This window comes from Aptenodytes forsteri, unplaced genomic scaffold, assembly GCF_000699145.1.
Source record: "Aptenodytes forsteri isolate BGI_AS27 unplaced genomic scaffold, ASM69914v1 Scaffold309, whole genome shotgun sequence".
Classification (NCBI taxonomy): domain Eukaryota; kingdom Metazoa; phylum Chordata; class Aves; order Sphenisciformes; family Spheniscidae; genus Aptenodytes; species Aptenodytes forsteri.
Window position 1 is genome coordinate 5385275 of NW_008795857.1, and position 17722 is coordinate 5402996.

The 17722-nt window shown below is 39.0% G+C and overlaps 1 protein-coding gene across 2 annotated transcripts; it reads right to left on the reverse strand.

The window, feature by feature from the left end:
• Positions 1-786: 786 nt before the first annotated feature.
• Positions 787-17715, reverse strand: YIPF4 (Yip1 domain family member 4). Of its 2 annotated transcripts, XR_657792.1 has the most exons (7): positions 17531-17715; positions 13764-13917; positions 10735-10906; positions 8426-8503; positions 6424-6537; positions 3544-4018; positions 787-1975 (listed from the first exon to the last, which is right to left on the reverse strand). XR_657792.1 is itself a non-coding variant. In XM_009283779.2 (6 exons), the coding sequence occupies exons 1-6, from the start codon at positions 17613-17615 to the stop codon at positions 3881-3883; spliced, it is 741 nt and encodes a 246-aa protein (XP_009282054.1). In that variant the 5' UTR covers positions 17616-17715; the 3' UTR covers positions 787-3880. The 2 variants fall into 2 exon arrangements, 1 of the variants encoding a protein (XP_009282054.1); XM_009283779.2 differs by having other exon boundaries at positions 787-4018.
• Between the last annotated feature and the right edge of the window lie 7 nt (positions 17716-17722).

The following is a 17722-nucleotide window of genomic DNA, read 5'->3' on the forward strand; positions in this document are numbered from 1 at the left end:
CCGGCCCGAGGCCAGCGGGGGTCGGGGTTCCTCCTCAGGGTGGAGGGCCGCTCTCTTGTGAGGAGTCGGCGTAACTTCCCCGTTCTGGCTCCGTTTCCTCCGGGGCTCGAGCGCGGTCAGCCGGCCGTCGCCCTTCCCCGGCCCTCGTCGCTGCGGTGCCGCTACCGCTCCGGACAAAAACTGGGTCGTAAGCGGGCGAGCGCGTTTGCCGCCTCCCGCTTCGGGGAAACGGGTGGGGACTTCCTTTTCGTACCCCGGCTCTGGGACTGGCCGTCGTTTTGTACGTGAAGAGTGGTGCGAGAGCGCCGTAGTTACGTTGCCTCCAGCTGTGGTACCGAGTGAAAAAGTCGAACTGCTAGTCTGCTACAGCTTCCTTTCGGAGTAAACTCGGCCCGGGCGAAGGGTGTCCCTGGCCGCCCGCGGGGGAGGGGAGCTCCTGCCTCTTCGTCTGGGCCGGATTGTTGCGGGGTGTGTAAATACACACGATGGTTCCAGCCTGAAGTCCCTTTTTTTTTTTTTTTTACCCCCAAAAGTAGGGATGGAGTCATTCTGCCCATGAAAGCATTTTGTTCTGAAGCGGTATTCACCATGCTTCAAAAAGGACATAAGTATAATAAAACGTTTTATATAGTTGAGATTTTCCCTTTTCACCCCCTGGAATAACAGCTTGTGTAGCTAAGACTACCTGTAGGCATTCTTTTATCCAAGTAGCATGTTCTGCTAAAATATTTGAGAAAGCTTTTAGGCTACTGATGGTCTTAAATATAATGAAGTTTCAAATATAATGTGGTTTCCTACAGAAGAGTATTTTTATTAGAAGGACCCAAATTAACACAGGCTGCTGTAGCTTGAAAATGATTTAAGAAATACAGTGTCTGCGTAAAGAAAAAAAAAGAACCAAACAAAACCAGAACCACATGGGTATGCGTGTATACCACCCAGGCTAATCAAAATCGTCCCGAGAGCAAAATAAGCAGCTTTTAAGCTTGCTTCATGACTTCAAGCAAAACATTAAAGACCAATAAGGGTAGTGACAAAACTTAAAGCAGATCTGAAGCTGTATGTCGTCTCCAATCAAAGCAATTGATTTCATATACTTCTCAAGTAGGTACAGTTTTTCTGATGAACAACAGAGTATGTCTGATGGGTAGAAGAGGGAGAAAGACATGTACACGGAAGATCGCCCAAAGAGCGTGTCTCGTTATTAAAGTATGATTCCCATGTCTCTACCTTGAAATGACGTGTTGCATCTTGGAAAGGGAACTTTTTGCTAGATGGATGTGCTCTGAGTTTCCAGTTTTGACAGACAGAAGTAGGATATATACTATCACAAAAACTTACTTACAGCCTCAAAGCTTGAGATTGATGATATGGATAGGAATATACATATGTCTTAATTCAGTAAATATAAATGAGCTTCATACATTCTGTAAACAAGTTTAATTCAAAATTCTTATAAAATACATCTCGTATTTACACACATACCTCATCTAAAAATATGAGTTTGTTGAATGCAAAGTTATTACAAACTATCAGAACCATTTGAGAGCTGTTTGTACATATTTCTTGCACAGCATATGCAAAAGGTGACCCTAGAGATACTAAGATTAAAAGGTGCAAATCTGCAATTGTGTACAAAATATGTACTATGTTAAGTGCATATCTACATTGCATATTATACACGTGCCAAGTCTGTGGAAAGGAACAGTTAAAATTGCAACTATAAATTTCACAGAACATTAGTATAGAGAAAATGAAGATATTTGGAGATTAAATAGAACATTCTTGCATCCTTTGAATATTCATAGTCATTTCAGATGCACAGGAGCCATTATGGACATCTAATGAACAGCTACGCAAAGAGGAACTAAGCTTAAAGCTCTCTGACAGCCCAGTAACCTAATGTTTGGGTGATGTTAGTTAAACACGTATTCACAGGGTCTGGATTGAGTCTTCTAATACTAGTTGGATATTCCTGTTAAAAAAGCAATACAAGTCATGAAAAAGAGATAAGACCAGATTATCATGCAAGATTCCAAAGCTAACATGCCTTTTTTTTTAATACACTGTAATTGCGTATTTTTTTTAGAATGTGGTACGAATGCTCACAAAACACTTGCAGGTAAGTACTAAGCTGCTCCTGTAATTGCTTTAGTACGACTGCCGTAATTCCACCAGAACTTCTGCAGAACCCAAAAATTAGTGAAAAGTCGATCACTCTACCAGTTTTTCTCCTTTAATGTATTACAAGCTAGAGTATTACATTATAATTTATGTCCAGCATCAAATCTAAGTAGTTCTGTTTAAAACCAACACAAGCATCAGCCAGAAGAGCAGACCGAATAAGCTAAAGGTTTGTGGTAGAGCTGGAATTTAAATATGTATTTTGCATCAGTAACGAGTGGTAAAAATAAGTTACTAAAATGGCAAGTTACACAGTCTAAAAAGCTGAAAAACTACAGTTCTGATAAGGAAATATGTCCATCAGGGATCAAAACCAGCCCTTGCTATTACCTTGTCATGGTCGATTTTTATTTGCAGCATAAAAAAAAAAAAAAGAAAAAAAAAAAGACATGGGGAATGCTTTCTTTCTGTTACCAAAAAAAAAAAACCCAAAACTGAAGATTACAAATGCCTAAGTTAGTACCATGCAAAGTGAACTTCAGCGGACTTCCCTTGTGAAGAAACGTTACCATAAGGACCATTACATAAGCAATCAACACAGTACACAGGAAATATTTAACATGTCATCACGTTATTACATAATCCTCGGATAGTCAAAATTAGCAAGACTGTAATTGTTACTAAGGCTGTAATTCTGCCTTATTTAGTGGAGGGAGAATCTGGCCTCACAAATCTTTTTTATTTCTCTTTACAAGGGATTAATAGTACTGGGGAAAAAAAAAAATGGATGCATGTTAAATACCATGCTATTAAAAGCAAGACAGAGCAAGATGTTGTAAAACATAGTTAGGGAAGCATTATTTTTATTTCGTCATCATAAAATAACATTGTTTAAAGATCACACAAATTTGATAGATCATCTTTTTTCTCCAACATTAAGCCAGCATTACAGTTGAGAAAGGTGTTCACCTGTTTCTCTGCAAATTTATACTTTTAAGTAAAATAATTTGATTCTCTAAATATGCATTTTAATTAATTATGTCACGCAGTAAATATCTTGCTCCTTTGGTCAGAGATAGTAAGTGAAGACTTCAAATACTTGTATCTTCAATTTTTAAAAACCCAATATACATCCTTAACCAAGGAGTATTTACGCTACACACAAGCCATAGATACAAAATACACAGTATATACATGTTTTGAAAACAAATTGGAATTTGTAAAAACTCAATAGCCAAATCAAAGTAATTGAGGCACTAAATTAAAAGTAGTATCTTCATGTCTTGATTATACAGACTATTCTGTGAACAATCAGGACTGTTTCATAAATATATCTTATCTACAGAACTTGCTGTGCCAAAAAAGCCAGCTGTGTTTAAGCTCAAAAGAAAAATTGCACTTTGAGATTGTTACAGTTACCTTCTCATTTTTCTCCTCAAATATAGTAATCTGGTCCTAGTGCTTTTGGCACAGGTATCGAGTCGTGTTTTTGCTACACTTTCTTATAAAACACAAGGTTCTTTTATTTTGTTCATTAAAATCTGAAGAGTCTTAAACAAACCTAGAACTTTGATACAAATCTATATAGCTACAATTGCTTCATTAAATAATATACACAAATATGCTCTTCGATCTTAAAACATCTTGACAACTGGATACAAAACAGTCACTTGTATTATCTCCAGCCTCCTTAATCTTACGCATTATCAGTCTGCAAATGAATAAAATATGGTTTCTGGCCACATCTTGCACTAGATCACACCCCAGTGTACAAGGACAGAAAATAAATGTATAATAAAAAGATTGGATAAATTAGAAGGGGTTTCTTGGTCTTGAATTCTTCTCCAACTAGTAATGATGCAGCACTGTATGCAGCCCAAAAGACTCCAAACAACTGAAAAAGAAGATGAACAGTCTTAGCTGAAACCACAAGAAAATGTCTCCAAATACCAAGATAAAAATCAGTTCTTCTCTCAATGTAATTAAAAAGAAACCCTCCAAAAAAGAATTTGGAGGGGGGAAGAACTCCACACACATACATGCACACAAAAAGAATAGACTATGCATTTTCATTTAAGTTTAGAGAAATGTTTAACAAATAGGCATGTTATTTTTGTTTGAGACATTTTTACTGAAGTGAGCAGCTAAGGATCTACAATAAGATTTCTCTAATGTAAGACATATAGATACCATAAAGCAAGCCCTAAGCTTACATACACTGGTAAGTTGAAATGTCACTGGATTAATAACTTTTGTTTCTACCTTGACTGTCCCCAGCTATTAACCCCTCCCTTTCTTTAAGCAAAAGAGTTACTATACTTGACTCTTCCTCCTACAATATATACCAGAGGGTTGAATTACCATTTCTTACTTCAGGATTCGTCTGGCTCATAAGCTTTTCTTTAAGTATGGTGCCCCCACCTCAAGGTAACTGAACCTCACATTCCTATTCCTTTCAGGTGCAGCGAGAAGCCTGCCAAAATACAATCTGTAACAAAAACTATATTCCTTACAAAGCTAAGAAAGAACCAGTTTAAAAGACTGGTAAAAAGTAACATTACCTATGAATATCCGCTATGTTATATGAAGTTAGCATGCATACTTTTAAAAAAAATGTCTTGAGGTCAGTGAACTCGATTCAAACCTCAAACTAACAAGGTTACAGCAAAAAGTAATCAGACATTATCATCCTCTAGCACCTTGAATATTAATAAAAAAGGAAAAATACTTAAAACTGAGTGGCATGCAAAAACACTGTAATCTGCAAAACACAAGACCAAAGCGGGCAGACATAACAGGACCCCAGCAAAGACTTTTTTCCACAGTTCTGTCAGAGGAGCTGAAGCCCCTTGAGGGATTATGTGGCCCTTTCAACTGCTATTGTAAAAAAACCCACAACAAAAAAAAAACCAAAGCAAAAAAAATTGCATGTGATTGCATACTTCTGTTTTTGCTGCCTAACCCACGACTGCAGAGATGGACAAGACGGACAATCAAAATCATGACTGAATTCCCTAAGATACATTAGGAAAATTGCAGCAATTAAAACAATCGAGGTGCATTACTTGAGTAGTTTACTTTGCTGATTGCAACTGGAAAAGAACTGACTGGAATTTCACTATTTCACTGTAAGTTCCCCAACTTTAGGACTGCGAAGTATTTCCCCAAGCACAGAGCTCTCAAGCCATAAGAAATAGTACTTGTCACGGCGTAAGCAGTTTTGGCCATATGGGGCTTGTCCTGCATTTTCACACTAATGATGCAAAGGTAAGAACCTTGCACAGATTTGCCCTGAAGTTAAGGTGAGACTGTTAGTAGTAATCAAGTAACAGAGGTTTCATTAACATATATTTATTTTCAAGTTATATATTAGTTAACTGGCAAGTTAATGATTTGCTTTCTGACTGTATCACTTAATAGGAATTGCAAGTTATCAAATCACAAACACAGCAATTTTGTTATTTATCATACACTTTAGTTGTACTTCAATTATACTGTTTACCAGCAAGCTGAAAGGACAGAAATCAATCAAATCAACAGAACAAGAACTCAAAAAGCGTACAGCTTAGCTAGTAACAGAATTTTCTCAGTCAGCCTTTCCAGAAGTTCAGCTGTAACTTCAAAGGCTACCTAAATGGTTTTAAGAAGTGCTGGAAGTGTTCAAGAACGTTATGTAGTTCTGGGATCTATCGGGGAACGTTGCTAGTTTCATAAAAGGTGTCCAACAGCAGGTGGTATCAGGCAAGTTATTCTTGCTTTGTGCCTTACATTCCACATCTGTAAAATCAGAACAATACTTACCTTCTCTGCAAAGGGTGTTGAGAGCTTTGTACTGCTACCACTATGGGAAGGTCTCAGAACAATGACTAACGTCATATTCATGCTGCAGTAACTAAAAATAAACTGGATGATGGGGGAAGGGATAGAACAGCTTATTTTCAGGTTTTCTTCATTTTGTGGTTTAATCATGCATCCTCTTCTCAAAATGATAATCCTATTTATTTTAATGCAACTATTATAGCACAGCAAAGTACTTAAACAGAAGCTAACCTGATAACAACAGGTGCTGTTATAGCAACAGCACTGTATATCCCCACGTACTCAAAAGAAACATTTAAAACAGAATTCGCTTAGCAGTCACATCCACCATGCTAACCGAAAGGATGACAGAGCTCACGTTGCAGTTCTGAATATTTCGACGCATCGTTATGTTGTCCTGAACAGATTAATACTTGAAGTGTTAGGAAAGTGACTTAAAAATAACTGTAAACAATTCTCAACAGATGAGACTGAACTTACTTTTATTAGGGTAGAAACAACTTCAAATGATCCAACCACCAAAAGTACAGGTGCTATGACAATGAGGGGAAGTAGGGAATATCCTATCACACCAAGAACCTGGCCATAAGCAACCTGTAATTTTCAAGCACATAAGAACAAGCTTTTTAGTACTCAATCTTTGTCACCAAACACAATTGATCTTGTTGTAACAGTATGAATAGCGATAATAATGTGTTAGGTATTCATGAAATTTCAGCTAAAGGAAACTTGCTAGTATGAAAATTGTTTTTGTATCCTAGCCCCTAGAATTTTATAATTAATAATTCAGTTCTCTTAGAAATATGTTGTCTTTTCTTTTTTCTTTTTTTTTTTTTTTCCTAAAAACGCTGTAAGTGACAATTCTATCACTTCCAAGGGAAGTATTTACACAGGTTAAAATATGTAATTCCACCCATCCCTCACATTTTCATGTTCTGCCTTAAGTGGTTCTCAACTGCCACTCTCCATGGAGTGTACAAATGATACTGAGGAGCACAGAACTACAACAGACCTCTCAGTCACCAGCTTGCAGTCCTGGCTGTCACAAGCAGCAAAGAGATAATTTTCTGTGTTAACATACTCATATCCATTATGCGTAAATAAATTCATAAAGTACATTAATGCTTTTGGCATCAGTGGAAGACCTAGAACCCGATCCCTCTAAAGCACAGAAATCTTCTGATTTCCAGTTTAAATTTGTTATGACTATCCCGAACAGCTTTGTTCAAAGTATTTCCGTAACTGTTTTCAGCTTCATGGGGATTAAAATGTCTGATTTTCCCCTACTACGGTTTGAAATGTTCCTGGGCCCAGCTACGCTTCTTGGATTTAACAGGAAAAACAGTGGCGAGACAAGTGACCATCTTGCAAGCAATCTCTTGTGGCCATTGATCCTTCACAGTGAACTGTGCAGACCTATACTTTCTCTCCAGTTTATACATTCTGATAATTTCACATTTTGAGCCACAAAACAGATTGATTTAAGGACATCTGGATTATGCTGGTATGCAGAAAACCCATGCAATCACATTCATAAAAGCTTTTTCTTTCAAAACAGTGTTCACACAAGATGACTGTAGCAATTATGATTAAAAGGAAAACCTAAAAAAATTAAAGTCAATGTAAATAATGTAGGAAGTCTGCAACACTAGTTCGTCGCTAATGCAAGATGCATAGTAAAAACATAAAAATCAAGTACCACTGAATATTTCGTTCTTCACGACACAGTTCAATGCATTTTATGCTGCAGAGCCATTTTAAGAAGTTTCTACTCTCCTGAACCTTCCGCTGTAGCTGTCTGTGGGCCTTGCTGTAAGTCATTTTTTGTTGTTTACATCTGAATGGCTTAGTGACTCAATTTGTAACCAGCTCAAACAGCTATTCCAACCCTGCTGGTGTAAGCAGCTGGAGGGAGGGATGTAGGCCAGAATCTCAACTGGCTTTGCAGTTGAAGAACATGCACTGACTTTCATCCTTTAATGGGTTTGAACTGCATCAGGCCAAGGATGAAAACAAACACTGGTAGGTGCTCTACCCACGAGGTCATTATACAACTGCTGTTAGCCCCATTAAAAAAAAAAAAAGTTTAAATAAAGGACAGTGCAAGAGCAGTGCAAAGGAGGAGAAAGGGTCCCATTTAGCTCAGTGACCAAAAAATTGAAAGCACTTGTCCCTCAAGAATGGACTTCAGTTCCGGAACAAAGGCACCTGTTAGAATTTCTGGGATACATAGTACAAATTTCCAGGTTGTTTACCACATCCAGCGTGCACAGAAAGACTAGCTGACCATCTCTGTTTTTTAGATTTTATTTTGGAGGCCAAGAACCTGAAGTATAGACATTACATTTACCAACTGCGTCCATTCTTAGTTGGCTACAAGGTCCAAAGCCAAGCACCAAGAAACCCCAACTACTACTGAAAAATGTAGCAAAGAGACTTTACATTACCTCCCCCTATGTCCTTTTCACATACAGGTACTTACTTCTCCTCCAAGAACCCTGGCCAGTAAAAAAATTGTCAAGGATCCAAATATCCAAATAGTTATAATCCAAGAAACAACCTTAAGAGAGAGAGAACAATTCATTTATATTAATCATTTTCATTGTGAGAAAGGAAAACTAATTTCTATTAATCACTTTCACTGCATTCAAGGATTTTATTATGCAAAAATGAATTCTGAATTGCGGCAAGAATAGTTTTACTTAGTATCACAATGCAACTTGAGAATAAAATTCAGAGGTTACATTTACAGAATCACATTAATGGTAGGTTTGGTGAACATGGAATGCACATGCAAAATGTTTGTGTTTTTTAAGTATTGTAATATTTTTATCAGAGTAGGAAGGGTTTAGTTAAAACTAAAGCTAAGACCACCCTAGCTAAATGTCTTCACATCCCACCTATTACAAAAAGTGGGCTCGGACAATTTTTAAAAGTCAGCCCAACCAATACAAGGAGTTGGAATTCTGCTTCTTTCATCCACAAAGATGCCACTTTATTCTTTACTCAAACTGAGAACACTCAGAAGAAGACATAGGACTTCAACTCTCAGTAGAACTTGATGATGATTACAACTTCAGAAACAGCCCCAGACTCCTGGGACAAAGTCTGTAATTATTTTTTCTTGCTTCTTTCATTGGTCTGCTCTTAAACTGAAGAAGAAATCTTAAAATAATTTTCTGGCTTAACAGAACCTTCAAAGTAACTTAGCTATTCTTGGAGTTGAGGCACTGGGAGAATTAGAAATGAAGTCTTCCCTTCTGAAATACCCTTTAAGAGGGAAACAACAGTATCAGTCCGGTCTCTGCATTTCCAAATGTACAACGGCTGCACTTAAAAATGAAGTTAGAACTCAATTCAATTTTTTTTCTTAACTAGAAGTTCCAGATTCACAGAAGAATCAAATGGAGGATGATTTTTCTTTAAATTTAAAAACAGATAAAGTCACAGCACCACTTTAAAAAATTAAGATAAATCTAACAGCTTTATGCTATTTGTGAAAATAGTTCATGGCCTCCTTTTACTTCCTCCTTTCTTCCACAGTCTAAAAGAAGAGGACCAGATTAAAGTCTTAGAGCAGGAATGCTCACCTCTCTCCAGCTTACAGCCCACCATTCAGTTCATCTAGTCTAGCTGCTGTCAGTCATCCTGTTGCTAGCTACTAGCTATCTCTCCTCACACGTACACAACATTCTTACATCTATATGGTAAATCCACCGTTCCTAAGAAACGTCAGACCTACTGTTCACGTATGTAGGTACACGAACTGCAGAAGGTAGTTTATCTGTCATGGGATCAAGGAACAGTCCTTGCTTTGCCTAGGAGACAGCGAAGTGGTCCACTGGAATAATACAGTGGTTTAGTCTACTCACTTCAAGTCTCATAGAAACAAGATACTGAGAGCAAGTTCTTAGTCAGCATTTGGTACACCATATGGAAGCCAGAGGTCGCAAAGGGAATGATTTTATCTCACCATTCACAAAAATCCTTGCATAAGCACATTCTGTTACTTTACATATGGCTTATTGCTATACTACATTGTATTTAAAACAACTGTAACTACACATATATTCATAAAGATTTCTGAAGCAGGATCACCCAGGCTCACATTCAAATTGTGACTATAAATGATACCACTTCTCTATTTCAGTATGAACGTAAAGAAAAAAAACCTAACAGTGTTTATGGAGGCCAATTAAATCTGCACAATGCCTCTGAATAGCTATTCACCCTAGAGTTCAAAAGGGATTATGGAAAAAGTCTATTGACCAGAGGAAAGTTGTTTGATTGTAATTGAGCAGGGAGGACAAAATAGCAAATGGCACTAATGAAGATATCACCACCAGATAACAGTGGTGATATAGTACAAATTAAACAAGTAGCTTTATTTGTCAGGAAATTAAAATTCATGGCATCCGAACAAATGTTCTTCGGTAACATTTTTTAGTAAGAAAAAGCACGTTAACAAAAGGTCACAACTAAAATGGAAAGATTCACTAATATGACTATAAACCCGCTAGTATCAATCTGTCCTCTAGAAACCACATCTTTCCTTTGTTTTACTGTATAAAAACAAACCTGACATTTCATCGTGATTAACTTATCCGTGGGCTATTTAATACATTTCTTACTGCTGTCTTTCTACATATTAACTCAAGAAACAGCATTTGAAATGCCCTGCATTAGTATGTGAGGAAAAGACTTTCTACCTACGTAAGAATGCAAAATGCTTAGCAATCATGTCCCCAAATTTAGTTTAGATGTCTTTTTAGGTAGAAGGCTTATACCTACCTTAAATTGTCCATATAATGAAATCATTGAGAAGAAGAGGACAACAGCCAGGGGACCCCAAAAGTCTGGATTATCTCTCACTACCTGCCTATTAAACCCAAGAGATGGCATAGGCATCAACACACATCGAATTTTGTAGTAAATATCCTTCAGATCAATGTCGAGTTCTTCCCTGAAATTGTAAAGCATGAGAACAATTACTATACACCACAGTAATAAAACAGAGCATAAAAAAGTAAGTTCGGGGGCAAACAGCAGGTTTATAGAGCAAGTCTCCTGTCACCCATAAGGCTTTCTGAAGCCATGACCAGCAAAGGAACAGTTTGTCCGCAACAAAGCAACACCATACCTTCATCCCACATTCAGTAACTGGTGTGACACAGTTAGATATATTTAATTATTAAAAAAATCAATTACGTGACTGAGAATAGAAAACATACACAACATACCCTAACAGTCTACATTAAGACAGTAGATCTATTTTCTGACATGCAGGAACACATGACACATTCATACCACTGTAACTACTTAAAAGTCAAAGACATGCATACACAAAAGTAGGATGCCTGTGTATTCCTACGCTGAGCAGTTTGCCACGAGCACAGTCATTATGGAAACATTTTAGTTCCAATTCTACAAGAAAGAATATCTTTACATTCACTAATCCTAAACCATTCAAAATACATCAGGTAAAATAAATTTTTAAAATAAAATGGGGTTTAACTTGCTTCAACAACAGTAGTTTTCAGCAGACCAGTTTATGCCAATTGTTTAATTACTGGCTTGTTTTCAATATGGGTAGAAATAAATAAAAGCCAATTCAACTAGCAATAAATTCTATCAACAGGTCTTGCTCTTCTCCAATTACCTTCTCGACTCCGTGCTACAAACTATCTGTAAGCAGCTACAAATTGACCAAAAGATTCTTCTGCATAGGAGGCTGTTAACTGGTACATCTGGTCCTGATTGTCCTAGCATAAGGGGAAGGAAGCAGACTTTCCAAGTAACGGGCAATTCTACTTCTTTAAGTTTATGCACGGAACCTTAAGACAAAACTGTATGCTATACTGTTTTTCTTATGCAGTCATGACCGAGGAGCTCTGAAGAGTTGCAAGAAACTCCCTGGCAGATATCCTTCTGCTCTACATTTAAGAGCACAGTGGAGAAAAATGTAGAATGATATCCTAAGTCCATTTATGAAAGTTTTGTACAAGGCTTTGATTTATGGCTTTTTCCTCAGAAAAGCTGAAGCAAGAAATAAACACAAAGTCATGATTCACCACAATTTCTCTTTAAAAAAAAAACAAACCCAAACTAAATACTGCTCATTGAGTCTCTCAAGGCAATTTCAGAATTGCAATTACTGAAGCTATTTCAGAATTGGTATTACTAACCTGTGGCTAAATAACAAAAATTGTTCTTTAACACATCCCTGAATCTAAGGAGTGGACTAGAAGCATCTATTTTCCTCCATTTATCTAAACAGGAGGTAGCATTCCTGTATTTTACTCTGAAGATTGTGTAACACAGTATTTCCTATCTGGCAATAATTCTTTGTCATCGCCTAGGGCTTCTGACAGTTTCTCATGTGAATAAACTGCCTTTTGCATGAAGCTGACAGCTACCTCACCCAAGAAGCGATGGTAGCTGTAACAGGAAACAAGTGTCTGGAGTCAGGCTGCCCAATGAGAAAGAAAAAAAAAACCCACCTCACCGTTGAACAAAACACTTGCACGGTAGCACTGCATTGGTGAACTTCCCTTAGCTGGCTGCTGTTCTTTAAATCCTTAGTAGGATTCAGGTTACAAGGCTTCATTACAGCACATGTTCTGGGAATAATCAGAACTGCATAAAAACTGCCACGTGAAACTCAGATTAAGGTCTTCTCTGTTAGGATGATTATATTCATCCTGTTTGCCACAAACTGATCACTTCCCTGGCACATTCTCCTCACTTATAGCAATCAGCAGCTTAGAACACCTAGCTGTCTTTGAATCACAAACTTGGTTTTTGTGGTATAAAAAGTTACACAAAAGAGGGAATTCCTGTGTTGTCACCTCAGTACACCATTCTGCTTCTTAATTAAAAGTTAGAGGTTTACAGAACAGACATTCACACAAGGAGCTACTTCTGCACACTTTAAGTACTTTTCAAGTAGCAGTTTCATTATTAAGCTCTCCAGGCATCTGTTCTCTCCCAACACTCTCATGAGTTCTCCAGAGTACTCTCCTGCTCACTCCATTTTTTTAAAGCATCATTATCTTTATTGCACACAGGAAAACACTGAGACACTGAGAATGAAGTTGCTTAGGTGCGGAACAAGGACTAAGACCCAGGCTGCCTGACTCACAGTGTAGTAACCTTAAGATACAAACTTTCTTCAGCCAACCACGTTTCTGTGAACAGAACAAGGGATGCAGAGATTTTCAGATTTAAGGACATTTTTGTGTCCTAACACCATTTTAATCTAGCTTTATAATATAAGATAGTATCAAAGATTAGAAACTTTGTGCTACCTTGCTTCTTGCATCCCTACTGTAATAAGCATGATTCACAATGCGTTTACTTCAGAGTAACTGACAGAATTTACTTAGATTTACTTAACATGAACCTTTCCACAGGATTGTCTTAGCCTTTGATTCTTTGACAGTATTACGAAACTCGCAACATCAGCACAAAAGATAGAAAGAACACAATCTAATTTTTTAAACCATTACAAGATCAACAGATAAGAGCAGAAAAGCCATAAAAGCTTTATACCTACAGAGATTAATAAATTGGATTTTACTTCCTCCTTCCTTCCTCCCCCACCGTGAATAACAAGCCTTTCTTCTACACTAAAAATAAAACCCAGAATGAGAAACGTAACGTTTTCATTCCTGCACCAGAAAACGCTCGTTGGTTAAGTAATTTGTCAAACGCGATTCTAGTCACAACAAAAGGCTGTGGGGCAATTTGAGAGGCTACAAGTCGTTTGTTTTTCCTACACAGCTAATAAAGATAGATACCCAAAAATGATTCTGACATACAGGAGTGGCTTGTTATCTTCTGGGTCATCATCTTCCACTTCCAGAAGCCAGCCATACCCTCTCTGTCTTAGGAATGTAGTTGCAGTAGATTCTTTGATGAATTCTCCTCCAAGATTTAGCTTAACATCTGGAGTTGTTATGGAGCCACTAAGATCTTAGAGAAAAATGAGAGAAAGATAAACCTTTTTATGTCCTGCCAAAAGCCATCTGATTTCAAAAGCACTGGAAGATAGACAACAGACGTATAAAGCTACATGTGCTGGTCATCACCATGAAATATTCAAAGTTATAGAATAAAATTATACTTCAACATACATAGTTTGAAAGGGCACTTCTGGTTTAATGCAATAGTAACAATGTTGGTTTACGTCTCGGAGTACCAAGTTTTAGCTTCTAGATAGAACTCTTGTTCTGATGACACAGTGCTATGGTATGACAGAAAGGCTTCAATTTGTGCCTTATCATTAAGCATTTAAAGGCATAAAAGGAGTTAACTAAAGAAAAGTCTCACCATGCTGCAAGTTGTGGATTATTTAGCATTTTTTTGCTGACCATACTATACCTCTTTCGGAGCCCATTCCTGCACAGTGGCATTGTTTCAGCCAAAACCATTCTCTGCTTTTATGTCCAATTTTTCATGAAAGGAAAACATTTGTAGATGTTTTAATTTGTAGCCTGCCTTTAATACAGATGAAACTGTTAGAAAAAGAATTCTATCAGAGATCCTTAGGCTCCAGCCAATAAGAAGAGAAACAAGGAGTTCTCTTCAATACACTATGATCTTGCTCTGCCACAGTACTAAACAAAACAAAGAGCAATTTATGTGTGTTCTGGCTGTGTCAAAGTCACCGATAAATATTAATTTTATTCTCTCATTGTCTTCAGTTATATACAGATGAAAAATACAAAATAGTAACTGAAAATAAACAAAGCAACCTGAAGAAATTAAAAAATACAGAAGAGGGGAATAACTCTTCCTTTAGGAAACGATGAATTTCCATTATTTGCTAAAAAGGAAAAATCCAAACAGAAACATGTACATTTTTTGTACAAACCTTATTACAAATATATTGAGAAACAAAAACGCTCTTCTCATCCAACACCTTTTTGCTTCACCAAAGAAAACCTTATTTTGCCTTTCCATTGTGTGTTCTTCACACAAAAAAGTTCCTAGGCACAAATTTCCCAAAACACCTCGCTATAGCAAGTCTTTCTGAAACACATACTCACAGAGGCAAGTCAGGCCATATTTGTAGATTACATTTGCGACACTTTCTATCAAAATGCAATGTAGTTTTATAGAAACAAAATCTGCACAGTGACAGAATCTCACACAGTCTTCAGCCAGCATGTCTGAAGTGTTCACTGATCACTCAGCATCACAATTAATTTAACAGAATTATCCTTCCCAAATCAGCTTGCTAGGCCACTCAAGCTTAAATTTAAGCTTCTCCATAACTGCTTTTCAACCATTTCATAATCATGAGAGTTAATGATCCATTGCTTTGATTCTTGGAATACCATCTGCACAGGATCCTTGTAAAGATCACTGTAACTTAAAGAAGGAATTTCTCTTTGCTCCTGTAAGTATCGGCACACATACACTGTTCTCACCAGACACAAGCAAAGTTGCCTTCTGCTGTTTACAGAGGAAGGAAAAAAGAAAAATGTATTCTTAATGCCTGGGTGTCAAGGTAGAGAAAACCTCGGAAGTTTTCTACTGTCACTGGGACCCTTTTGTAATTTAAAAATATTTGTTTATCCTACAACATAACACTACTTCGCAAGGAGAGGTTCTTGCTACTCTTTGTGCACAGATGTGGCTGTGAAAACAAGCAAATGTAACAGTCCAACCAGCCATTTATTTCTCCTTTCACGGTGACAGCTGACAATCCATCCTGAGGCAGGGAAACTTCTACACAAGTCTTATTTACCAAGACTCCTTTTAGCAGTCGATGATTGGTGAATACCTACAACCATATGTTTTAATCATGAAACCTATTAACATGATCTTAAGTCTATTTTGCAAGACATCTCAGGTGGGACATAAAACTGCAGAAACCAAGGAAAAAAAAAATCCGCCACCCCCTCTTCTACAGACTGCTTTGAATGAGATTGTTAACAGCAAGCCAACTGAGCGCTAAAGAATCTGCCAAGAATTGATGGTTCTGACGCTCGCCAGCGAGAGTTAGGGTGCTTTCACTGCTACCATCTCAGGCAGAACGCAACAGAAGCAAAACCGAGGTATCTCACGCACCTTATTTCAATGAGGCATTGTGGAAAACCAGCTTTCAAGACAGTCAATTTTGGAAATGCAGTACAAGCGGCAAAAAAACCCCAAAACAGTCTGTTCTTTATACCGTATCTGTCCACTTAACTGAGAACACCTCTCCAACATTCTTTCCCACAAACAGCTCCTGCCTCTCATGGAAATAAGATGGGAAAATAAAACAGCTTATACTTTTATTTTTCATAAGGATCAAGATTTGGGAAACAACTAGAAATTAGAGCACAACGTGTAGTATTTTAATTTAGAAATATCAAGCTGTTTAATTCTGCTTATGCTTTTATTTGTCAGGGTAGGTCCATGCAGCACTTTGCAGACAGGACTACACTTGAACAGGCAGGAGATCACGCCTTTCTTGTGTTCATAAAGAACACAGAGCCGAGTCCAATTCAACACATCCTATTGGAAAGGTGGCTGTATTGGATTGGGTTCAGCATTGCTCCACAAATACTTGAAGTGGTAATCCAAAGAGTTTCCATTCAGAGGTACGTGGATCCTTTTTCAGGCTAAGGTGGGGAAGAAAACCAAAACAAACAAACCAACAACAAAAAAACAAAGCCGAGATTGTACCTGTTGATTAGCATTCCTTGTCAGAAGGACTGGGAAGTTCACCAAAGAACAGGCATTCTACAGTAGTTTTTCCACTTCAGTAATTCTTTTCCAGGGTGGGGCACATGAGTCAGGATTTACATGATTCCCTACCCCATCCGCAATTACAACAGCGACTAAATACATACATAAAGTAGAACGCTTGTTGTTTAAATGGGCAGAGCCCAAAAGGTCATTCTCCATCAAAATAAGTTAGCACAATGTTGACTCTTGTATGTTCGTTTTCGCAGTCTTAAGGCAGATCTTCATGGCATGCTGGTACACCACAGCTATTTGTGCAGCAGTTAGGCAGCAGGCCACGCTTCACCCCCTAAACTACACACGGGGCTTATTTTTCCCCCTCATTACTGTGCTGAAACGAGACACGCCACCGAGACTTTGGCACAGCACTACGGCGAATGTGAACATACGGTACAATCTTCAGCAGGCGCGGAACCGCGCTTCCAGCACGGTGGGAAAGAGGAGCGGTCTGTGACAGCGCTTGGCACGCTTATGTCGGGTCGCTGGGCACGACCTCGATTGCGGCTTTCAGAGAACGTGAGAAACGGAGCACCGCGGCCGGCTCTGCCCCGCTGCGGCTTCCGCCACGCGGATAAAGCAGCAGCTCGCACCCGCGTTAAGCGCCGCTCCCGGCGCCCAGCTGCAGCGGAGTCCCGGAGCCGGAGCCGCAGCCCGAGGGCAGCGGCCACCGCGGCCACCTCAGCCACCCCGCTCCGCCTCCGGCCACGCCACCAACTTCGGGGGCGGGGGTAGGAGGGCAGAGAAGGCACCTCTTGCCTCAGCGGCACGGGAGCCGCCCGTTCCCCCGGAGCCTGGCTGAGCCCTTCTCTCGGGAGAGCGAGAGCGGCCCCAACCGCGGCCCCGCGCTCACCTTCGGCGTCTGCCGAGGAGACAAAGGTGAAGTCCCCGTTGCTGGGCGCATAGAGCGGCGGCTGCTGAGGACCCGGGGGCTGCATCTCCCCGCCCTCCGCGGGGGCTGCGCGGCCGGTGGGGGCAGCGAGAGACAAGCGGGCACCAGGGCCTGGGGCCTCCCCCGATCCCTCCTGCGGCGGGGGCCGGCCGG

What these genes read in the sequence shown, in the direction of transcription:
- YIPF4 (XM_009283779.2), bottom strand. Translation starts at nt 17,615, where the DNA reads ATGCAGCCCCCGGGTCCTCAGCAGCCGCCGCTCTATGCGCCCAGCAAC. An exon ending in CATTATATGGACAATTTAAG is followed by an intron (nt 8,504 to 10,734) that starts GTAGGTATAAGC and finishes CTCTCTCTTAAG; the next exon opens with GTTGTTTCTTGGATTATAAC. An exon ending in CCAGGGTTCTTGGAGGAGAA is followed by an intron (nt 6,538 to 8,425) that starts GTAAGTACCTGT and finishes TGAAAATTACAG; the next exon opens with GTTGCTTATGGCCAGGTTCT.